This window comes from Mirounga leonina, unplaced genomic scaffold, assembly GCF_011800145.1.
Source record: "Mirounga leonina isolate KUSES-001 unplaced genomic scaffold, KU_Mleo_1.0 Mir_168, whole genome shotgun sequence".
In the NCBI taxonomy this organism is placed as follows: domain Eukaryota; kingdom Metazoa; phylum Chordata; class Mammalia; order Carnivora; family Phocidae; genus Mirounga; species Mirounga leonina.
Genome location: NW_023270426.1, coordinates 3,235,392 through 3,260,046, shown reverse-complemented (window position 1 = coordinate 3,260,046; position 24,655 = coordinate 3,235,392). Strand labels below are relative to the sequence as shown.

General features: G+C 44.2%; 1 protein-coding gene across 3 annotated transcripts in view; it reads left to right on the top strand.

Moving 5' to 3' along the window:
- Nucleotides 1-24,655, top strand: part of SEMA6A (semaphorin 6A) — a 126,686-nt gene that overhangs the window by 63,405 nt on the left and 38,626 nt on the right. For all 3 annotated transcript variants that reach the window (XM_035013965.1, XM_035013962.1, XM_035013964.1), the window contains exons 2-10: nucleotides 4,786-4,923; nucleotides 7,137-7,254; nucleotides 10,908-10,968; nucleotides 11,956-12,018; nucleotides 12,726-12,827; nucleotides 18,130-18,220; nucleotides 21,167-21,286; nucleotides 21,971-22,059; nucleotides 22,932-23,149. In XM_035013965.1, the coding sequence (XP_034869856.1) occupies nucleotides 4,824-4,923; nucleotides 7,137-7,254; nucleotides 10,908-10,968; nucleotides 11,956-12,018; nucleotides 12,726-12,827; nucleotides 18,130-18,220; nucleotides 21,167-21,286; nucleotides 21,971-22,059; nucleotides 22,932-23,149 (962 nt within the window). In that variant the 5' untranslated portion in view covers nucleotides 4,786-4,823. The remainder of the gene's footprint in view (nucleotides 1-4,785; nucleotides 4,924-7,136; nucleotides 7,255-10,907; nucleotides 10,969-11,955; nucleotides 12,019-12,725; nucleotides 12,828-18,129; nucleotides 18,221-21,166; nucleotides 21,287-21,970; nucleotides 22,060-22,931; nucleotides 23,150-24,655) is intronic.

The following is a 24,655-nucleotide window of genomic DNA, read 5'->3' as shown; positions in this document are numbered from 1 at the left end:
ACCCTCCCCCCTCTCATGTACTCTCTCTCATTCTCGCTCTCTCAAATAAATAAATAAATCTTTAAAAAAAAAAAAAAGAAGGGGCGCCTGGGTGGCTCAGTTGGTTAAGCGACTGCCTTCGGCTCAGGTCATGATCCTGGAGTCCCGGGATCGAGTCCCGCATCCGCCTCCCTGCTCGGCGGGGAGCCTGCTTCTCCCTCTGACCCTCCCCCCTCTCATGCTCTCTCTCTTTCTCTCTCAAATAAATAAATAAAATCTTAAAAATAAATAAATAAATAAAATAAAATGCAATCATCCCCACGAATGCAGTCACAGGATTTTCAGACAGACTCCCTTGCAGCCCCTTTTGTTCGGCCCTCAATCTGGAATACTGAGGGCTGGTTTCCTGGCCAGTCAGCGTCCTGCACAGACCATTCAACTCACGGCAGCCTGTGGCCACAACACCATTTGCACACCGCGGCTCTGTTAACTCAATTTGGTCTTAAAAACTGTGAGGGGAAAATTACAGAAGAGAATTTTTATCTGGGCTGAGAGCGTGTAGTAAGTCAACACAATTCTCGCCCATGTGACTCAGAGTAAAGTCATGTAATTAATTTTAGATGAATCCAAATAGAGCTAATAAATTCGCCCAGCAGATGCCCTATTAAAATTAAGAAAGCTCTTAAGGTTTTCCACAAATACTGCAGGGTTGGGGAAGAGGAGGATTATAACTTTAGAGTAATGGTGGATTTTACAAGGCCATTTCTCTTTAGGCTAAGAAGAGTGGAAAGTTGAGACAATAAGATGGGAAATTCAGGCCCAAGGAGCTGACTTTTGAAGTAAATGTTTTTGTTTAGAATTAACCTCATGTTGACAGTCTCCCCACTATCTAATTGTCTGGGTATCTGCTGAAGTCTAAGTCCAATTTAGCCTATGTAAGCACGGTCATGGAGAGGGAAACCAGCAAATGGCTACAGAAGCCTAGAAATACGCTGTATGTGGGTAGCGCTGCTCAAAGTCTTAAAAATTCCTCAAACAACCTCTTTATTTGTTTTTTGGGGTTTTTTTTAATTTTATCATGTTATGTTAGTCACCATACATCATTGGTTTTTGATGTGGTGATCCACGATCCATTGTTTTCGTATAACACCCAGTGCTCCATGCAGTACGTGCCCTCTTTAATACCCATCACCAGGCTAACCAATCCCCCCTCCCCGCTCCCCTCTAAAACCCTGTTTTTTTCTCAGAGTCCATAGTCTCTCATGGTTCATCTCTCCCTCCAATTCCCCCTCCCCATTTTTCCCTTCCTTCTCCTAATGTCCTCCATGCTATTCCTTATGTTCCACAAATAAGTGAAACCATATGATAATTGACTTTCTCTGCTTGACTTATTTCACTTAGCATAATCTCCTCCAGTCCCATCCATGTTGATGTAAAAGTTGGGTATTCATCCTTTCTGATGGCTGAGTAATAGTCCATTGTATATATGGACCACATCTTCTTTATCCATTCTTCTGTTGAAGGGCATCTCGGCTCTTTCCACAGTTTGGCTATTGCAGACATTGCTGCTATGAACATTGGGGTGCATGGCCCTTCTTTTCACTACATCTGTGTCTTTGGGGTAAATACCCAGGAGTGCAATTGCTGGGTCATATTTTTAAATTTTTGAGGAACCTCCACACTGTTTTCCAAAGTGGCTGTTCCAACTTGCATTCCCACCAACAGTGTACGAGGGTTCCCCTTTCTCCACAACCTCTCCAACATTTGTTGTTTCTTTCCCTGTCCATTTTTGCCATTCTAACTGGTGTAAGGTGGTATCTCAGTGTGGTTTTGATTTGGATTTCCCTGATGGCTAATGGTGATGAACATTTTTTCATGTGTCTGTTAGCCATTTGTATGTCTTCTTCAGAGAAGTGTCTTTTCATATCTTCTGCCCACTTTTTGACTTGATAATTTGTTTTTTGGGTGTTGAGCCTCAAACAACCTCTTTAATTGCAGTAGCCCAGCTAGCTCCAGAGTTTGAAATTCAGAGGCAAGTGCCTGTTTGTTTTTTGTTCTCTGAGGCTCGAGGCATGTCTGTATCACTGTGGTCTTAGCGGGGAGACCCAGCCCGCATTCTACAGGTTGGGAAATGACAATGTGATTGATTTGGGATCTCTCCACAAAGTAATCATTTCAACAAGAAAATACATTGTCTATGTATTTACAAGGGTTAGAGCCCAAAGTTGTGTAGGAAGGGAATCATACATCAAAGCCTCGGCTGAAGACAACTGTAAAGTGTTCGTGTGGACGGCCCAAGGTACTGCCAGAACGCTTCCTCCCATATGATGTACATGTTAACAACCTGATGATATGATGATAGAAAGACACATAAAACAGCTATTTTTCCTGGCACGGAGCCCTGCTGTAAACCTGGAGATATTTAAATACCCCATTGCAGCCACGGTCCTGGCTACATGTAAGGATTAAAGGAAGCCATTGGAGTGCAGAATAGGTTTCTTCTGCAAGCATCACCCTGCCTGCCAAGTTTTGGGGGTGGTGCATGGTGCATCCACCCCATGCAATCTTAAGATGGGAACCACGAAACTTGGGAGATACAATAAAATAGCAGGGCTCTGTCTCGTTGGCATGTAGGACGTTTGTACGAAGACGAATGCCAACTGGGGAAGGCCAGCGACTCATGTGGCGTGTCGAGACAAATTAATCTTTAAAAGTATACATATATTTCCCAAGATTTCTAAAGGACTGAGAATCAGCGTTCTGAGTCTCCATTATTCTTCCATTACATGGGGCAAACTCTCTGAGGTAGTCTGCTTCTGTATTAGGCTATAATACGGTTCCTGAGCCCTTGGTAAATGTTGCCACTTCCTCTTGCCCCGCTTGCTTTCTCATCTAAAATGTAACAGCTGACTGGGATCTGGTTTATGTCTTACTTGCTCCTGTGACTACTTTCTCCTCTTTAGTGTTCTACTGAACAGATGCCATGAGAAACAAACAAGGGGACCTCAGGGCTTCTTCCCTTTGGGTTCAGAGTCTCCGGAATAGGAAGAACTGGCAAATGAATGACTGAGTCGACGATCGCTTTTAACCTGTCTATAAATACATGTTTATGTCTCTTGGTAATGGATTGCCCTTGTGAGCAAGTCATCATTTAGAGTTTAATTCTAATCTCCACACCAGAGATGGAGATAGGGAATTGCTTGGGCTTTTCTCTCAAGCTCCCTCTTTTTCAAGATAAAGCAAATTAATTCATGTGTACTTTTCAACTGAAGGAATGATTAAGACCCAGCTGTGTCTGTGAAATTTTAAGTTGTGGTGCAACACTCGGGACTTGTTAATGCTTTTTTTGGCATGAAGAAGAGAGACATAACTATCTAATATTAAGTGTTCTAAAAAGCATAAGTTTGTTTGCCAAATTAACTTTCAAAGACACCTAAGTTACTAAGTTTGACTTTTCTACACACAAATCTTAAATGATTGATGGACTACTGTAAAATAGCTTTGTTCAACAAAGATCATCTTTGGCAGGCTACTTCAAAGGCTTTACCACTCTAGAAAGATGAAAAGATATCCTCATTTTACATTATTTCCCTTACAGATCAACACTTATTTGAAATATTCCTGAGAATTATGTGATATTTACTGTATTATGAGCCTGCCTTCACTGTATTCAAATAGCAGCCTCACATAGGATTACTTCTACTTCTAAGATTTAGGAGCATTTCCTACACATAAAGAGCATCTTGAAGAACATACAGCTGGGCAGAATAGTGTATCTGGCATTACTGTTCCACCAAGGTAGTATGTGACACTAAAATATACAGATAGAGAATTTTTTTAATCAACAATACCATTTCAGGGGCGCTTGGGTGGCTCAGTCGTTAAGCGTCTGCCTTCGGCTCAGGTCATGATCTCAGGGTCCTGGGACTGAGTCCCGCATCGGGCTCCCTGCTCAGCGGGGAGCCTGTGTCTCCCTTTGCCCCTCCCCCCCCATTTCTGCGTTCACGCTCTCTAATAAATAAATAAAGTCTTTATAAAAAATACCATTTCAGGATGTGGTTTCAGATTCTCCCTATAGTATTCTTCAGTATCTAAAAGGACCCATTTCTTTCTTTTTAAACATAGATTGTGTGATTTTATGTCTAAGGTCATTCTAGAATTCCATCTCTTTGGAATTATGTAAACCAAGGGTGAACATTTCAACTACGGGGTCAGGCAGGTAACAGAAATTAGCAAAGAGGGCACATTGGGGGGGTTGGCGCCTGAAGGGAACAGTCATTTAGGTCAATATGTCAGATATTCTGATTTTTATTAGAAACCTTTTTTTTTTCTAATATTGGCAACCACTTCAAATTTTTGAAAGATCCAGAGCTAGACAAACAAAACACGTCTGAGGGATGGCATGCTGCCGTAAGCCTGCTGAGAAGAAAAGTATTTACATTAAAAAGAAAAAAAAATGCTTTCTCAGTCCATCCACACTTTTTGGAATGCTGTTTCACAACTGTGAAATAGCCACTTATGATGGCCTTAAAATGGCTAGGACAGAGGAACTAATAAAGCTCTGGGTCATGTGTTCGGGAGCAGCTTTGCAAAAGGGCTCAGATGCACCGGGAAGCAGGGTGCAGTGGGTAATGGATACAGGTTTCTTATGTAAAACACAATAATCCGTGAATTCACAACGGAAAAGATATGAAGCAGAGACCCCTTTTCTCTTAAATTTATCTTCAAGGCCATTTCATTTTATGGAAGTGAATAAAGCTGACTTGCAAAAAAAAAAAAAAAAAATCCTTCTTTGCTCTTTGGCAGGGTGAAGTAGAGAAATAAAGTCTCCCCGCTGAACTACTATGAGGTCAGAAGCCTTGCTGCTATATTTCACACTGCTACACTTTGCTGGGGCTGGTTTCCCAGAAGATTCTGAGCCGATCAGTATTTCGCATGGCAACTGTAAGTATCCACAATCACGTTGTCATTCTCTCCCTCTGTGGGCATCTCAGGCTGCATCAACCAGCTAAACACCCAACATTTTCTAAAATTTAATAAAATAGACCTGTTAGTAGACGACAGAGGGGTCTTGTCAAATTGGGGAGATGGCTGTTCTGTAACTCCGTTAAATATTGTTGTGGCAACACGTGTGTGTGAACATGCATGTGAGGATCTGAAACGTTCCTCAAGTACCTCTGATGAAGTCTCAGGCCACTAAAAGGCCATCCTCAATCATGCCCAAAAACCAGCCATGGGAGAACATCTCTACCATCTGGGTATCGCCCGGAGTGCACATTCTCACGTGTGGTTAACGCATGGGCATTGTTACACAATGAGAATGGGAAAGAAGATGACTGTTTTGGAGTACTTAGGGACAAAAATTAACTTTTCTTTTAGACTTAGAAGTAAAAAGTCTGTTGGACTCTGAATTCACAGAGGACCTATTTTAACTATTTATAACTGTCTTTTGACCTCCGCTTCATTGTCAAAAGGGTAGAAAGCCACGTGATTAAGAGTTCAGTTGACTACTCAAGAGGGAAAGTCCTACCTGTGTGCGGGATCAAACAGCCCATGTACCACTTCTTTTCCTTCCCTCCGAAAGACAAAATGTTTTATCACAGTAAAGGTGAAAGGGAGCCCTTTTACCCAAATATCTATTTTCCCAGTAGCCATCCCAAAACAAACTGAATAAACCCTAAGGAAAGTATTTAGCATCTATAGGGGATACTAAGGAGATCCATCAATGTGTGGCTTTCTGCTGGACAGTCCCTGAAAAGGGAAATAATTTCACATGAAGGTGAGCTGGGAAGACCTGGCACAGCAGTGAGCAAACAAAAGTCAGGGCAGGCTCAAGGACCCAAGAACTGTGTAGTTCAAAATCACTAAAGTGGTGGTCCACCTGACTCAAGGTAACAAATCTTAATCCGCATTGATTAATCCCCATTTGGGACGGGTATTCTATCTCTGGTGCTCTGTAAAGAAGAGTCCCCAGGCCAAGTATGTGCTGCTGAAAATGAAATGTCAATGGACACTCCAATCCTTGACAGTAGAGGGACAAGAATTGTCTTAGCAAGCTCCTTGATGAATGGGCAAATGAAATCTCAGAGCGTGCAGGGGAAAGCACAAGATAATCCCATACCAAGCTTGACTGTGAGTCAAATATACCAAGGCTCCCTGATACCCACTGTGAGTAATGCTCAGATACTACAGGGGATTCAAGTGTAGGGGTCTGAGCAGGAATCTGTGAATGGGTTTCAAGTCATTATTTACAACTCACCCCACCCCCCAAAAAAACATTTTTAAATATGACTCATCCTTCTTTCCTTCTGAGTTTCTTTGGAGGACTGCCAGTGCTCTGGAGAGTGTAGGTTTAAAGGCAGAGAGATTTTTGAAATGTAGGTATTTCTAAAGGTCAGATATTATTACAAATTGCCCGCTCTCAGCTAGAGAGAACTGTAGGAAAGCAGAAATATGTTCATTGACTCTCCAAGTCAGGGAAAATTCCAGATCACCCGACTGGCTACACTCCGTTTGACCCTGTCCTGTCAAAGCCCCAGCTTCTGTGAGATTAGCCAATTGCTTAACTCAAGAGTGAACTTCCCACAGTTCCTAGAATGCCAACCAACCTAGCGGGGCTGCCTTCAATAGGAGATTATTCCAACTGGACGCCTGTGGAGACTGTATTTTTCTTCTGGCTCCTGGACGAGGGTTCTCGCCTCCAGACCACATTGCCTTTGTGGTGACTGATGGGAAAGCTGCTTTGAAATAGTTTTGTCCGGAGACAAGATCTTTGGCAGGCTGCCCCCCAGGCTTAGAGCTCTAAAGAAGATGAAAAGAAAACTGGAAGAAAAGAGCACCTTCATGTAAAGGGTTCACTTGCAAGTTTAATCCCCCTCCCCTGCAAAAAGAGGGACAAGTCAGAAATTGTGACACGGAGAAAGAGAGGTCCAGGCTGATTATCATCTGGAAATGAGACTGTAACGTGATTGTCCTCACAGAGCACCCGTCTGTCACAGGCCTTCCTAAAATCACAGACTCCTTGGAAATGGAGAGTGGTGGCATGGACTGACTTAAGAACGGTTTTCTTTTGGGGACCAGCCCCCTTCCTCTCCCTGCCTTGTTGATTCTTGGCTTGATTTCCTCTCCCTCTCTTGCCCCATCTTTTCTTTTCACAGATACAAAACAATATCCGGTGTTTGTGGGCCACAAGCCAGGACGGAACACCACGCAAAGGCACAGACTGGACATCCAGATGATGATGATCATGAATAGAACCCTCTACATTGCTGCTAGGTGAGGGGCCTTTTGCTCACGTCTACCCTCAGAGGTGGGGGTTCCACGGTGATCTTAACCTGGGTCTCGACTGACTAATCACTGCACACTGGGAAGAAGAAACAGAAATTATGTCTGTGATACTTGCATGGCTGTGAGCATAGATAAGGAACAGGTCAATAAGAACCGTGCTTCATTCTTCTAAAGCACTTAGGTGTTCTCAAACGACAAGCTATGCAACATAAACCAAAAACCATGGGCCACATTACAGTATCCTGCGAGTACCCCACAACACGTCTCAGGGAGCAATGCCAAAGCCCTTTTCAACGATTTTACTTCACGAATACGTACATGGTACATACTAGTTGTATGTGCTAAGTTTTTTATAAATGTTCATCCATTCAGTCCTGGAAAAGAACCCTAGTTCAGTGAAGGAGCTATTACCTTCATGTCTTTAAGGAAGAAACCCAGGGTGAGAAAGGTGAAATGCCTGGACCAAAATGACAAAGGCAGGGTTTGAAGTGGGGTGGCCTTGCTCTAGAAGCTGGGCATTTACTCCCGGTCCTGGGCAGCCTACTGAGGAGGAGAGGTGGTCCTATCTGTCCTGGCAATAACTTTCTACTAGCTTGTGCCCATGAACAAAGCCAGTGTGGATATTCCTTGGCAAGTGTTCCACTGAGGCCCTCAGTAGGTACCTCGCTGGTAGAATATCAGGTCCTTTTTTTTTTTTTTTTTTAAGATCTTATTTAAAATTTTTTGATAGAGAGAGCACGAGCGGGGGTAGGAGCAAAGAGAGAAGCAGACTCCCCGCTGAGCAGGGAGCCCAACGCTGGGCTCCATCCCACGGCCCTGGGATTATGACCTGAGCCGAGGGCAGATGCTTAACTGACTGAGCCACCCAGGCGCCCCTCATCAGCTCCTTTTTAAATATCATTTTTAGATCCCTAAATGTAGCAGGGCTGGAAGATTACATTTGTAGTCAATTATCTATAGGCTGGTCAAAACAAATGATTAAACACTGGATCTGTGAGAAATAGGTTGAGTCAAGAATCTTCTATGAATGATTCACTCTGCAATTGAGTCTCTAGGGAGAAAAACAGGATAACGGACCTCATACCTGATGATTTAGTGTGGGTGTGGCCTGCAGGTCCAGGGTGGCCCCTGAGTTAGGAGCCAAGTGTTATGCAAACTTAAAAGAGACCATTATCCCAGCTCGTTAAAACCCAGACAGCGTTATCCTAACCCTACCCCCACCCCCAATAAAGGAGAAATATAAGGGAAAAAAGGAGAGAAACACATTCATGGTTTTAAAACTCTACAACAGACTTGCCTTTTGTTAAAGGTCAAATTTCTCAGACCCCCGCACTGACCTGTTGGTTTCCACTCTACACACCGCCACTTGCCTTCAGTACCCACCCTTGGGAAAATTCCCGAAGGAGTTTCCTGGCTACCATGTTTAGGGTCTCTCCTCTCCCTTCAATTTCCCAACACTGCCCAGAGAGATCCAGGTTCCTGAGCAGCAAGTGACACGATGTAAAGCCCAATCCTTCCCCCAAGCTCAAACCACGGCAACACAATTCAGTTTTGCTCACTGGAGCTGGGGCGGGGGTGGGGGGTGGGGGGGTAAGGGGAAGAAGAAGTCCTCGGATTAAGTCAGTTTGTGTTCAAATAACTGAATTCAGTTAAGTACAGCTTATGAATCCTGGGATATACACATGGGCAGGTGGGAATAACTGTCCACTCCAGCCTTAGGTTTAGCATAAAGCACGGTTTCTGTTTGCCGGGCAATGTGATCTCCTGGATATTGAAAAAGATTGCAATGGTCCAAAAGATTTCATTCACAGATTTCTATTTTTAAAATAGGCTTCCCGGTTCTTCCAGACAATTGGTGTCAGCCATCAGAAACCAAGTCCCATCCAGAACCCAGAGACTGAGTGAGCCTTGATGGCAGGAACCCCTTTCAATTCTGCTTTATTACTATCCATTTTGAAAATTCTTTTTTTGTTTGTTTGTTTAATCTCTACACTGCTAATTAACATAAACAGGCCATGCCAGAAAGGGCAATCCCAGAGCTTTCTGAGGAATTGCCAGTGCATATTAATCAGCTGTTAATTTACAATTTATATATTCAGCTCCTACTTAAAGTTTTCAGGGGAGGGAGGGCAAGGAAAAACCTAGAGTCATCTCAAACCTGATACCAAAGTAATAGGCAATGCCGTCCCAATAATGAGCCCAACCCACAGCGCCACCAATAAAGGCAAACAAGTAATAAACGAATGCAATAAAACTGCCTTGAAATTAAAGGGCAGGGTGATTCTGGCTCCCTACGGAGGTTCCAAGAACTTCCCACTTCAGCAATTTACAAAACCAGGCTCCCCATTCTCCCCCCTCACCACACACACACACACACACACACACACACACCCGGAGGCTCAAGCAGGGACACACACACACACACACACCACCCACCCCCGAAGCTCAAACACTCAGAGTTGCAAGGAAATTTTATAAGCCAACCGCCTTGCCCCCAACCTTTATTTTCACATGAGAAAGCCTGTTTTTATTTCTGTTTTTCTCTGTTGTACTTTGCCTAAAACAGTAGCAGATTTCCAAAGAAGGTAGGAGGAGGGAGAATTAAAGTGAATCCTGACAGCAGATCATTCCTTTTCTTTTTTCTTCCCCACTCCCTCCACTTTCTCTTAAGTAATGAGGGGGCCTGAAAGTCTACATGGGAGCCTTGAGGTCCTGGTTTAAAGCTGTGGGTAATTTTCCAGCCCCAGGACTTCCTGCGTTTTAGAAAAAGTCAATGTTATTTCAAGGGAAAATGAGCTGTTTTGCTTTCCCTCGCTAGCCCCCCATCTCCCCAGTTGAGTGAGTTCCCTTTTCTTTCTTCTGAATTCCAGACAAAAACGCCCTTGTGCTCAGCTCACACAGAAGGGGATGTTTAAATATAGCCCCACACCTGAGCTGCTGATTCTGTTTCTTCCCTTCCAGGGGGAGATTGGCAGCAGATCGTAAAGGCAACCAAATTCTCAGCAAAACAGGAAGGTGAACAGAAGCAAGAAATGTAAACTTTAGCTCAAGTACATTTTAGACCTTAATTGACCATCACTGTGTGAAGAAAACAGTGCTTTCTGGAAATAATTTCACTGTTATCGTCTTCCATCTTGTCAACCACATCATCAAAGTGAAGGCTGGAAATAAGTTTTGTACAGAGAGAAACAGCCAGAGATGAGCTTTTTGTTAGCCCCCATGATGAACGAATGTGGTTTGTTGCATACCAAGTGTTTGGAACATGGATTTGAAGATACTGAAAGGGCATGGGGAAACCCTCCTGTGTTCTGGTTTTTGGGTCAATTTAACTTTCAAAGTCCTCTCTCCTGAGCTATGTACATACAGGCATTCTAGTGCTGGTATGAGTGGGACAACAGCAAAGTTCTCATAAAAGGTGCCCCTTTCAGCAAGATGCCATGATTTGTCAGAAGTTGCAGAGTGTGATCGAGAGGCATCTCTTGCAGGCTGAACTGTTCCCTTTTTCTTGCATGCGGACGTTTCTTTTCTAATAACGTAGATATGGATTTATCTGCCTTGAATGAGATACACACTCATTCAGGAGAAAATTAACTGTCTTGACTCCTGCGTTTGACACTGTATCAATTTCTCATTGTTTACAGGGACCATATTTATACTGTTGATATGGACACCTCACACACAGAAGAAATTTATTGTAGCAAAGTAAGTAGTTTTAAAACCATCTTTCTAAAATGAAGGGCTTTAGGATAGTTCTTGAAGGGAAAACGTATTTCACATGCACTAAATGAGATGACATGGCTAATAACTGGGAATGATTTGGAACATTTTTTTGCAATCCTACAAATTTGGGGCGAATCCCTGTTTGGAAACAGCTATCTACTTCATAGTTTATTCACCAAATATGTGTGCCTGTGTACTTTGGAGTTTTAGGTCATCTCCAAATTCCTTTAATAAAATACTACCATGTTTGTCCAGGAAAATATCAGTTTTCATATGTAAAATTCTGCCCCACAAATGTTTCAATGTTACATTTCCATGTCTTGCAGTATTAAGTTTGATTTGCCTGTTGTGGCTCAGCAACCTGATCATTAACCACTTCAGACAGACATAAAATATAACCTAAGTTTCCCCTCTAACTCCACATGGAGGTATTTTAGTTAATAAAATCTGCCACAGAAGTAGACGATCCCTTCAGTCTATGAATTTACGTGGAGTGGAACCTGAATTAAATCTTTGTCCACTCAAAGTGAATGTCCCCTTTATGTTTAAGTAAATGACTTCCATATTTTAAGGGGAAAAAGCATGCTTTATGAAAAGCGATTTATCAACTGAAAGGAAAGGGCAAGGACGTGTAGTTTATCAAAATGAGTGTCATTTAGCAAGTTGATTTGGATATTTTATGAGAAATCTCCACACTGTTGTTTGTTCTTCTTTCCTTTTCTCCTTCCTCTTTATCTCAAAGAGAAGAAGATCATTCTGTAGTTTAATGAATAGATAGGAGTTCAAAATTAAACGAACGGTTCCCATCTCTGATCTTTTGTTGTGATGGTGAATTAATCATGGAGAAAGGGTGCGGAAAGCTTTCAATAAATATATGTTCAGCCTCCGTCTCCCCAAGGGAACTCTTACTTCTAAAATCAAATGCAACCACCTCTGGGCTCTAATTGATTTCTTTCTTGATCCCTGCAGAAACTGACATGGAAATCGAGACAGGCTGATGTAGACACATGCAGAATGAAGGGAAAACATAAGGTAGGCAATTTTCATTTCTCCTGCAGCTGCCACTTTGGGTTAAGTTTTTGACTGTTACCTCCAGCTGTAGACCATGATGTGGAATGGATCGTGCTAGTCCCTTTTCCCCCAGTAATTGCTTTTTCCATCAGCTTACTGAAGGCTTTAATTTGCAAAAACAGTTTGCTTTTAATGTGATGAAATATTACGACAGCTGCTAGGACTGCATCATGAACTACTGAGGGACACTGGGGATTATGGACACCAAGTTGGCTGCCCCAACTCTTCTGAGCACTCTCTTCGGTAGCCCCACACGCAGACCAGAGTCCTCGGGGAGGCTGAAGAAGAGCTCAGGACAAAGCTGCTGCAGACAGACAGGGGTTTGTGCCTTTAGTCCCAGAACAACATAAAAACACACTTCAGCCAGGACCCTTGCCCATCAAGGGACCCTGGGACATCTGGCATTAAAATTAATATGATGGGAGGTTGGCACTTCCACACTCGTTCTCTCTGTGCTGTGCTTTTAGTTTCTGTTAAAAAAAAAAAAAAAGCCATTGTCGTCAACGTCATCTTTTGGTAAACATCAGAAGGAGCTCGACTTCTTAAGCGGGGGAACTCTGCAGCCACCTTCCTTTCTAACCTTGCTGTCAGCAGATGGTGGTAGATGGTGAAGGATGGGTTTCTGTATTGGACGGACTGGATACAAAAGAGTTTGCGTTATTTTTCAGGATGAGTGCCACAACTTTATTAAAGTCCTTCTAAAGAAAAATGATGATACTCTGTTTGTCTGCGGAACTAACGCCTTCAACCCTTCCTGCAGAAACTATAAGGTAAATGCGGTTTTGTCAGTTGGGGACCACGTGGGCTGGAGGTAATCTGTGATTTACTGTGATTGTACCTGCAGCAGCCTAAGAGGGGTAATTCAACACCATCTGGGTTCCTCTCCCTCGTTGGACTTAATGTACTCCTCCACATGAGTGATCCTAAGCAGGCTCCTAAGCTTCCTGTTTGTGCAGGATTGACTGACACATCTTTAAGGAGCCTACCCAGCAAAGTTAGTTTCTCTAAGACCCTATTCTTCATTGTTCGGAACTCCAACAGACTTTTCCACGTGTATCGTGTGGATTTCCCCTCCCTCCCTTCCTCTTTCTCCCTCCAACCCCACCATCTCCTCTCAGCACAAAAACACACTTGGGTTGTGAGTGATTCCTATTTTAAGAGGTATCTCAAAAGCGTGCCACTGGAAACTGTGGACTTTCTTCCAGGAGAGATTTCTAAGACCGCAGAAATTTAATTCCATTTAGCACTCAGCTTACCTGACGGTGGCCTTACCCACTGTGGCCTTCATGCAAGGGAGCATTAACAACTCAAGTTAGTTCTGAGCAGCGGACAGGTGCTGCTGAAGTAGCAGGAGCAGAGGTGGCCACGAGCTAAGGTCTTGGCTTCACATCTGTCAGCTCCCCTTGCCCCTTCTTTCTGCCACAGCCCTTCTTTCCGCAAACACGTACTGCGTTTCTCACATGGCCAGGCACTGAGGCTGTAAGGCCGAAGAGGAGGCCTCCACCCTTAGGGAAGCCAGACAGGGAGAAGAGAAATATCATTCCATGGGCCGCTACCACGGCGACTCAATGCGGAGCATTATGGAAGCACAGCAGAAAGGCGCTAAGCTTAGCCAGAGGTGAGGAATCAGAGAAGGCTTCTAGAAGGAAGTAGATGACCCCTCTCTTCAGATGCTCCCTGCTGCTGTTCTCACATAGGGAACATGAATGCCCCCAGTCCAGGAGACACCCTCAAGCTCTGTGACTGTGCACGACCTGACCCAGTGCCTCCCAACAGGTGCTCCACTCATTTGTGTGGGGTACACAGTGGGTGAGAAGCCTAACCTTTGTTTTAAAGAAGTAGACGTTAGCCGAAGGAAGAGAGAAGGGTATGGTAGGCAGAGGGAACGGCATGAACAAAGGCACTGAGAAAGAAACAGTCTGTCGAGCTTGAGAAACTTCCTTTGGGTCTGAGTGCTGGACCCTGAAGTGACAATAACTGAGTAGAGGCTGGACAGGTAGGGGGCGATGGGGATGGGGACTAAGGGAGGGGAACAGATTCGGGAAAAACCAGTAGGATTTAAGAACTGATAAGCAGGGGCGCCTGGGTGGCTCAGGCGGTTAAGCGACTGCCTTCGGCTCAGGTCATGGTCCCAGGGTCCTGGGATCCAGCCCCGCGTCGGGCTCCCTGCTCTGTGGGGAGCCTGCTTCTCCCTCTCCCTCTGCTGCTCTATCTCTCTGAAGGGTAAATAAATAAAATTAAAAAAAAAAAAGAACTGATGAGCAGCCCAGGATAAGGAGAGGGAGGGGTTGAGAATGACTGCAAGGCTCTCTTGGGAAAGGGGATGGATGGAGCTGCCAGCATCTGGGACGGGGAGTAAGAGCAGAAGAGCGCTGGGGCTCGTGGGGGCCGGCTGTCTTACCCTCATGCTCATCTTCTATCTGACACTTAGAAGTGGGCCCCAGCAGGGCCCGGATTAGGGTGAGGCAAGGGAGGCATGCGCCCCAGGCACAAAATGTTAAGGGGTTCACCAAAAACATTCAGTATCAAGGTAAGGTCAGTGATATTTTTAATGCAGTACTTTTCAAAATCTAAATTAATGTAAAAAACACTATCCTAAAATAGCAAACTTTTTTTTTTAAGATTTTTTTTTTTTTTAATTTATTTGACAGAGAGAACACAAGCAGAGAGAGAGAGGGAGAAGTAGGCTCCCTGCTGAGCAAGGGGCCCGATGTGGGACTTGATCCCAGAACCCTGGGATCATGACCCGGGCCGAAGGCAGCCGCTTAACTGACTGAGCCACCCAGGCGTCCCAATAGCAAACTTCTCAATAATGACAGGATCTATTCGGTCTGTAGCAGGCAGTCGGGCCAAACATTTCCTCTCGCCAGTGACAGCGTACAGCTGACGTTTTGACTCTAATTCTCCCACTTAATATTCCATCCCTGTTTGTCATTGTTTAGGACTCATTAAGATTAATGCTTTTCACAATTCCCAACCAATTCCCTAGCTGGAAAGCTATCTTTTATGACAAACAACAGGTCTTCTTGGCACTGTGATACACAGGCTGGGGGAGGTCTAGCTCATTCTTCCCACACGTGTTCCATTCCCCGGGACACCTCACCTGTGTGGTGAGACTGTCACCTCTCGCTTGTTCCAGCCACACCTGCAGAGACCCGTTCGGGAGCCTGGGCCTCTCAGAAACCACACACAGGATGCTCTTCCCGCACAGTCCTGTATGTCTGCCTGGGCAGTGCTCAGAGAAGTGGGTTTCCAGACTCCGGGCAGAGCAGGACTTTGTGGATGATGTGAGACAAGAATGTAACTGGCTGCAGGAAGAATGGACAGTCTCTCCTCTCCCCTCTCATAAGGGCTTTTTATGAACAGATCAGGACTATAGGTTCAAAGCAAAAACAATGACCAGTCTTCCCCCACTCCCCCCCCAAAAAAAAACCCAAGTCTCTTAGTGCAGAAGCATCAAGTTGATTATACTAACTTGAAGCAGGAGGGTGACAAATTTTTGGTCTCTACCTCTGCACCATGCCCCAATTTACACAGTTTTAAAACAGAAGCAAGCTGAATGTAATAGAAAGATTAGAGCCCCAAATAAGATTACCTGGGGAAGAATTCCGTAGGCCACCCACTATAAATCTAAAACTACACTCCATGTCTTTTCCCTCCTGCTCTCTCTAAACCCCTTGAACTTGTGCAAAAAGTCAGGCTGGTTCTTAGTATAATTACCTGTACCCTCTGGTGATTTAATTTCCAGGGGCTGCTGTTAAGTCTGAGATTTGGAGACTACCACAAGGATTAGTTCTAACTTCATGGAAAGAGGATTTCACCATGGCATTGTTTTGTCTCTGGACCTTTCCAGAATCACAAACCGAAACATTAATACTTCACTGCTTCTTGCCTTTGACTTGCTATAGCTACGGTTCTTTTTTTTTTTTTAGAAGTAGGTACATTTAATAACATAAATCCCCCCTTGTATATTGTCTCCCCATTGCCAAGATTACAGCATGCACTGCTGGGGATAAAGGCATTTCCACTGCATCACTGTGTACTAAGCATTATTTTTGGATACTTGCCAGACCCATAGACCACAAAGTCTGTGACAATTCAACACGATGCTCTTATTGGGATAAAATATATATTTAAAAAAAAAAAAAAACCTTTCATAAAAGTATGCTGAGGGCGCCTGGGTGGCTCAGTTGGTTGGGCGACTGCCTTCGGCTCAGGTCATGATCCTGGAGTCCCTGGATCGAGTCCCGCATTGGGCTCCCTGCTCGGCAAGGAGCCTGCTTCTCCCTCTAACCCCCGCCCCCACCATGTACTCTCTCTCTCTCTCTCATTCTCGCTCTCTCAGATAAATAAATAAATCTTTAAAAAAAAAAAAAGTATGCTGAAGGGAGAAGAGTGCATTTAAAGGATGTCTCACCTGAACATCTTTCCCCTAAAAATACATGTTTTTAATACAAATGCTACTGGGATTCTCAACAAGTTTGAACAGATAGGATGGGCTTCAATAGGAGCTATCTCGAAGCAGTTACAGAAGTTCTGTCATATCCCTGAAACCGTTTCCTGGGGGTTGAGGGCAAAAAACACGACTGGACAACACTACCAGCCACTCAGTAAGCACCTCACTCCTCCTGCACAACGACTCCAAACAGCTTGATTTAAGGGCCCTGACTCTGTCCCTCTCAGTGGATCCTCCCTGGGCCCCAGTGCTGTCTCAGGCTTCTCTTCTTCCAGTTTCGTATCTATAGTCAAACCAGGCAACTACCAGTTATAAACAAGATACCCTCAAACCACAAAAAGAAGACTGAACCACAGAGGGTTATAAAAACATTAATGACGTGGAGGAGATAATTTTATGGACTCTGGTACTGAGCTGTAAATGCTAGGGAGATCCCATGGTGTAAGGAAAAAGACCACACGGTAGAAGGCAGAAACCACCGAATCACTGGTCAAGGTAGGCCAACCTCTGACTAACGTTAGGGGCTGGCCAAGAGAAGTGTCGTTCCTGCTCACATCACAGTTGAGTGCAGGTCAGTGACAGAGCGTCTGCTCCACTAGATTATGCAGAAGGCTTTATCCTGTTCCTACCTCTGCCATATGCTTGTTTGAAGAAAATAGCAAGGTGGTCATTATTTCGCTTACAGCTGGTTGCTGCCAGTTGGGTAAAAAAAGGCTTGAATTGACTTTTCCACTTGCTCAAAAATAAGAAATCAGGTTTCATTTACAATCTCCTTATTTTAAAATAGAGCTCAGTTTTTCTTTTTTCTTTTCATTCTCTCTCCCTCCCCTCCTTCTTTCTTTCCATACTAAGATGGCCAAACAAACCTCCCTGACAGGCCAGTTATAACCTCCAGCATGCAGGAACAAGGCACGGGGTGAGCACACATGTGGATGTCAAATGGCAGCCCCACTGCTGACCGCCTTTGACTTGTGTGAGCCCCTCACCTTCTGGACCTTTCCATCTGATCTACATGATTGGAGGCTGGGACAGGTTTCTGAAGTTGGTGCAAAAGGCCACCTGAGTTTTGCTTGCATCAGTGTTTCTGCACCTCTCCTGACACCACACTCTTCTGCCAGCTAGCCACAGGAAGAATTCCAGTGTCTTCTACTGGGATTTAACCCACAAAGGCAGGGCTCCTCAGGCAAAACAAAAACCAAAGCCTGAGATCATTCTCTACAGAGTTTATGACTCAACATTAAATTCAGAGGCAGTGGGGGAGGAAGAGAGGAAGTTTCCCCAGTGATTGCCTTAAAAATTCCTTTTCCAAAGAAAAGACGCTTATTTCTAGGCTGTTCCAAAAGGATATGGGAATCTATTTACTATAACGGTTAAGAGTCAAGGAAACATGACTGAATCTCAGACTCTCCTAGCTGTAGAACCTCGGACAAGTGAGTTCATTTCTCCAAAGCTCAGTTTCCTCATCTGAAACCAAGAGACATATCTCAGAGGGTATTTGAGGATGCTTTGCACTATGCATATGAATTACTTAGCACGTTAAGTGCTTTATAAATATTATTTGCTATGACTACTGTTGGTTGTTATTGTTCCTAATGAAGTCCCATTATTTCATTTAGATGGATACTCTGGAACCTTCTGGGGATGAATTTAGTGGAATGGCCAGATGCCCATACGATGCCAAACACGCCAACGTTGCACTGTTTGCAGGTAAACCACTTGATTTCTTCTCGTTGCATTTGCCCTCTCGCACCTGTTGCTGTCAATCTGCTCTGGAGGATTCCCCAAGTCACAGCTGTACTTTGATTCTCTGGTGAATACCATAATTAACAATGCCTTTTCCGTTTGAAATTCACATAGAAATTGTACTTCTGCTTCATACAAGGAGTCTCCACCACCCTTCCCCGGGCCTGTCTGCCTTAGAAAAGGGATCGCAGCTTTGCACTGAATGTGCAACACATTGTATAGGGCATGTTTGGGTTCACATAATCAAAGATCCTGCCTCGAACTGCCAGTGTAGATTGATTACTCAAGGTAGGACTGACTTTGGGGCTGGGAGGATTCAATGGCTCAGTAGCGTCATCTGGGACACAGGGCCTTTTCACTTCTCTGCTCTCTTTCAATTCTTTGTCAGAGAGGGATGGGCGGCTCTCACAAACACGGGGTGGCCGCCAGCTCCAGTTAGGGCTACGTGTGTTCTTGTCCACATCTAGAAGGGGAAAGGGAGGAGACAAGGTAAAGCTGCAGGAAGATCTCCAAGCAGGGAGGCCACCTGCCCACAAGTTTCCAGCAGACACCTCAAATATCATTGACCTGATTAGGGTGCGTGCTTCTCTCTGATGGAAAGATAATAGGGGGATGGGGGGATGCGGATCAGCTTAGGGTGATGCATACTCCTCATCCTCTCCCTTTCCTTTCCCTGCCAAGGATAGAAAGCAGCAGCAACTAAGCCATCATCTTCAGATTGGAATTCTCCTGTATATGAGTGTGTGAGTGTGTGTGTGTGTGTGTGTGTGCGCGTGCGTTTTAATTAGGAATTTATTTAGGAATTCATTGCCAGCTGTGTGGAGGTGGGTGTGGGGAGAAGTGTTGGTATAATAGTGATTGTTATAGCATGTAATAAAGCAGTTAGCTATAATTTCCATCACAACAGCTCAAAACTGGCACATCCCAGCTCGATGAGGAACTTTAGAGTTTTGATTATGAAACAAGCTTAGCTCCTTGAACCCCATCCTCAGTACCATGCATTTGTGAGCCTCAATCTACAGTCCCAGAGTGGAGATGGCTTGTGCCAAGGAGGGTTCCTCAGGCTCTCCCCCGACATTAGAGTGCGGTATCAGGGGGATGCTCAGCTTTGTAAAAAACAGTCGTGTAAACCTGTCTAGTCAGCATGAGCAGGAGCAAGGCCAGGCAAAGAGTACCTCAGTGTGTAACTTACGCTACAGCACCTTCCTAACACTTGAACCTGCTGGTACCATGGAGGATGTGGGCCACCATGGAAAAGTTAACTGTCAAATAAGGGGGGGGGGGTGCATCAGAGTAGTGGCTCAGGCCACCAACCTTCCAGGAACCTTCCAGGAGCTCCACCGAGCAAGGCCCGTGAGGCAATACTCTGAATACCCCTCCTCCTCCCCCGACAGGTATACTTGGAGAGTTAGGAATCTCATAGAAGCTCAGCCCTTATTAATAGAAGATCCTTGTTGCAACTAAAATGGTTGTCATCTTAGCAAGAGTAGCAGAATAGTGCTCTGTCTTATAAGTAAAAGTTCTGGTGAGATACCCAATGTTGAATGCAAAACTAAAAGCGTAATGGGAAGCAGATGGAAAATACACACACGCACACAGACACACGCTGCCCTCCCACTGCCCCCCGCTACGTGGCATAACTGCATGACCTGGGGCTCTGACTGATTCTTTAAGAAAAGCTGTGATTTTTGTAGACATGTGTTTATCAATAGCTAGGTTTGCCATCTGTGGTTCCAATCTAACCAGTCAACATTTATTGATAGATGGCTGTTAATAATGCAGATGTCAAGACAGCTCTAACTTGAACCTCAGCAAATTTCAGTTATTTTTAGGCCAAAAGGAGACATCGAGAACTTTGCTTAGATCTGTTGGGATAAACTTTTCTAAAAAAACCATGATGCTTATCCCGCCAGTGGAAGAGCTGAAATGGTTCTGTAGTGTATATAAGCCACTCGGACATAAAACTGATGAACGTATCCACTAAAAACGAACCAAGGAAGTACTTTTTTTATTTTGAATGTAATTATTGTTTCTGTTCCACATACTGCATAGATTTTACTATTCCAGAAGATCCTATTGGATTATTTGTACACAGGATGTTTATTAATCCAGGAAAAGAGCCAAAAGCATTAGGGATTAATCTTCAGCCTTCTTCATGCTCTTCTGCCTTAGATGGACCCTAAAGTGCATCTCCCAAAAGGCACGAATCTCAAACGAAGGCCAGGCTCAATGGGGTCACCCCTTCCCCTTTTTTCCTTGCTCTGGTGTCTCCAATGTCAGAATGTTTTCGGCTTAGGACTTTGAAATACTGAAGCAAGTATCTTTTCTTGAGGCTCCACGGGCAGGGTGCAGTGGCTCTCATGACTGAAGTAGGGAGAAGCAGTGAGTCCCATGATCAAAGGAGCAACTTAGTCAACTTCTTTTTGCTTCTGAAACCCCTTTCTCTGACTCCCCTCACCTGCCGGGGCTAAGGACTCCCATCACTTCTCACACTTACAATTTCTGGTGATACGATCAGCTTCTAGCTCTCCCTGGGCCCCCACCTAATCCAGTTTGCCACGGCATGGTGGCATTAGCAGTATCCAAGGGGCCTTGGCCTTGAGATTCCAGCCAAGGTCCATCTAATCAAGTGAAGCAAACAACATTTTTCATTTGCCCTCTTCCCTGAGCTGCTGCTGCTTAGAAATTGCCATGCAATTTAAAAATGAAAAAATGTTTCATCTCTCAAGATCCTAATTTAAAATGGTTAGGAATGTGGGCCAAGTATTTTCCCAGCGACTCTTGGGTTTTTCCCAGTTGTCCTATCTCATTTGCCTGATGTTGGAAAGCAGTCCGGGGGATGTCTCTATTACTCCCCCATGCCCACTGCCTTGCTGCCACCCCGTTCACCTCTTTTCTTTTTCTTCTAAGATGGGAAACTATACTCAGCCACAGTGACTGACTTCCTTGCCATCGATGCAGTCATTTACCGGAGTCTTGGAGACAGCCCAACCCTACGGACCGTCAAACATGATTCCAAATGGTTAAAAGGTGATCAAATAATTAAGAGGAGGAGGGGTGTGAGGGGGAGATGTGTAGCTTGAGGGAGATTTAGAGCCTGGACAGACCAGACCGTAGTTTCATGTTAGTAATGGCTTCTGACAGACAGGAAGGTTGCAGCGGCATCTTTTGCCCAAACTGATTTCTTTACCTCCCCCTTTCACTTCCCATGAGTTTCTGGAGTATTAACACAACGACCAGTGCCACTACAAAAGAATACAGTACATTCATCTTTCCTGCCTCGAGCTCTCGTTTCAGAGTCTAACATGAAAAGAACTGAATGTTTCATTCATGGAAGGGAACGGGACTGGAGGTGTTGGGGAGCAGGAAAAGAGCTATTCACAACCGTGAACGAGTCAGGGTTCACAAGGAGATGTGTACAAAATCCTTTCTGCAATACAGGCATTCCATTGTGGAAAATAAAATTAGAGACATATGAAATTCATTTATTCTTCATTGTTCATTGCCACCACTTCTGAAAGATAGAATTTGTAGGCTCAAGTGCCTTCTGGAATCACCAGCACTTGCACGTGTGGTCATTAGAAATGGTTCGTGTTAACCCCATGTCTAATGGCCCTACACTTTTAATTAATATCATGTCTCTGGTTGCCACTGATTTGAAGTTCTTTTAACTCTGTGTGACATGTCCCCAATTAAAATGCCATTTGCCCACAGAACCATACTTTGTCCAAGCAGTGGATTATGGAGACTACATCTACTTCTTCTTCAGGGAAATAGCAGTGGAGTACAACACCATGGGAAAGGTAAGGCGGATAGAAGTCTCACTCAGACCAATGTTGTGAATGACCTTGAAAGAAGGGCCTGAAATCTAATCCCAAGGTCATCATTTAGAGAAGACTATGCCAAAGACTGGTGGCAATGGACACAGTCCTGCCTCAGAGTGCTGTGAGCCTTTTTCAGAACAGTCCCAGATCACGGGGAACCTCTGAAATATTTCTACTGAAAATGTAATCGACAGATGTTTGGCTGATTTCACACTGAGTCTCAAGTATCTTGAGAGGTGGTTTCCAGGTATACTCATCATTTTTTTTCCTTTTAATGGAGTTGTTCCACAGAAGGAGAGTAAATATCCAGCACCTTTAAGCACACGGAGAGTCTTGATTGTCTAGATTATTGCAAAAAACAGTCCACTGTTTTTTGAAGTGGATGTCCACTTCAGTTATCTTTACCAGAGAGCAGATCAAGGTCACAAAGCTGGAGGGCACAAATTCAGTGCCAGGGTGGCTTGCAGGGTTAGAGGAATTCAGACCATGAGATTCAGGGCCCAGAGGCAGCCAGTGAGGATGGCAGAGATGGTGCATACAAAGCGTGCTTTTGTTTGAGGAAATAAAAAGCTAAGCAGTCTGTATGCAAATGAGTTTATCTGGCTGGGAGCTGATCCCCTGAAGGATTTATGGCTCTGTATTAAATGCCACAGCCTTATCTTTCAAAACATGCTGTTCCAATGAGTCTTCCCTCCCCCTGCCTTTTTTTTTTTTTTTTTTTGCTACTAATTTTAGAAACACGGGATTAAATTAAGCACCTTGTTGTGTTTGTTTTCTAAGAAAGGCAAATTCTACTAAGATCTCGCCAAGTTGACTGCATTTCATTTTCCTGGTGTGTTTTTCCTCGGCAGGTAGTTTTCCCAAGAGTGGCTCAGGTTTGTAAGAATGACATGGGAGGGTCTCAAAGAGTCCTGGAGAAACAGTGGACGTCCTTCCTGAAGGCTCGCCTCAACTGCTCGGTTCCCGGAGACTCTCATTTTTATTTTAACATACTCCAGGCAGTCACAGACGTGATTCATATTAATGGCCGTGATGTTGTGCTGGCCACCTTTTCCACACCTTATAACAGGTAACCGTGCCCTGGCTGCGCTGACCTCACCAGTCCTTCTGGGCTTCCCTTTCCCGCGGCAGGGGGAGGGTGGGGGGTGTCTCTCCCGATGCACAAGATTCACAACTGAAACAAAACGTGCCGCTCGCTACATGTAGCTGCGAAGCACTTAACACTCCATTTTCATCAACAAATTAACAGTTATAAGCATTATTAGATTAGGATTTTAGGGCAAGTAATTAGATAAATTATAACAATATTTCCTATTTATATGCCTGGCGTGGAAACACGTCTCATGTGTTATTTCTAAATCTCTCCAGGAGTACTGGAAACTGAATACTGTTGCCCTCTTTTTAAACCTGAGGAAACTAAACTCAATTCTGTCACCTGGTCCAAGTAGTCAGGAGATGAAAGAGACACCCTTAGAACTCAAGAACATGCCTCCTTCCTCCTCAAGGTCATCTAACGTTCTGTGTGACTTTTAATATTTCTATGACTGGATCGATTACCTTTTGAAGTGAAAACACTGAAAATGTATTTAAAGGCTACAGAGTGTGTAGGATTCCGACGAGTCCATCGTGCATCCGACCTAAGGGACCCTAGTTATTATCTGTCCGAGGAACCTAGACCCCAACGACCACTGACTCCAGGGGCTTGAGTGAGGACTTACAAGTCATGAAACAATGTACCTAGAAATACTGTCAGCCTGTTCATTCCTGTGTTCATGTTTATTTAAGCTAAGACTTTGAGTAATCAAATGACAAACTAAAAATTGTTCCTGGGGCAGCAGAAATGTGCAGAGATTAAAAAATAGGAGGAAGGCAGGCATGAGTTCTTCCAGACCTTAAACCTTAGAGTCCTAGCACTGTTGTGTGAAAATGAGCATAACCAGGCATGGTCATAAAACGTAAAAACATGAACTTCATTCTCATTTCTGTGGAGAACTTGGGATGTTCTGTACTGTCTTCCTCCGGATACACACCATTAGGGTCTGGATCATCCTTTTTATCAAGACTTAAGAAGCTGATGGGTGTCTAGATGACAGGCACCTGCATGGGAAGACTGGAGGATAGCACGTAGAAATGCTTACAAACTAGGGAGAGTCTAAAATAGAACACGCCAAAGGATGCACTGATGTTCCTCAGTTATCTGGAGGGCAAGAGTCAAGCGCTCTCCATCGAAGACACATGAAACTATGAATCCATATTGCAACATCTAAGTTCCATCTAAGTGAGCTTTAACCATCTGCAGGGATTTTTAGACTTGAGAATAGAAAAATACAAAAATCCAGGCCGTGACTGTTCACACTTTGGAATCCAAGTATGTAGAATTGTTTAAAAGAATCTGTCTTGGTATGTGGGAATGCAGGGGCTAGAGGAATTTCAAAGCACATTTCTAGTTTGTTTGGGGAGGGGGGTGTTGAGGGTGAGTTACTGTGTAATTACAATACAGTAGTAGATTCTTGTATATTATAGATACTCCGTTTAAAGTATTTTCTTAAAAGTCCTCAGGAAGCCCCCAATTAGT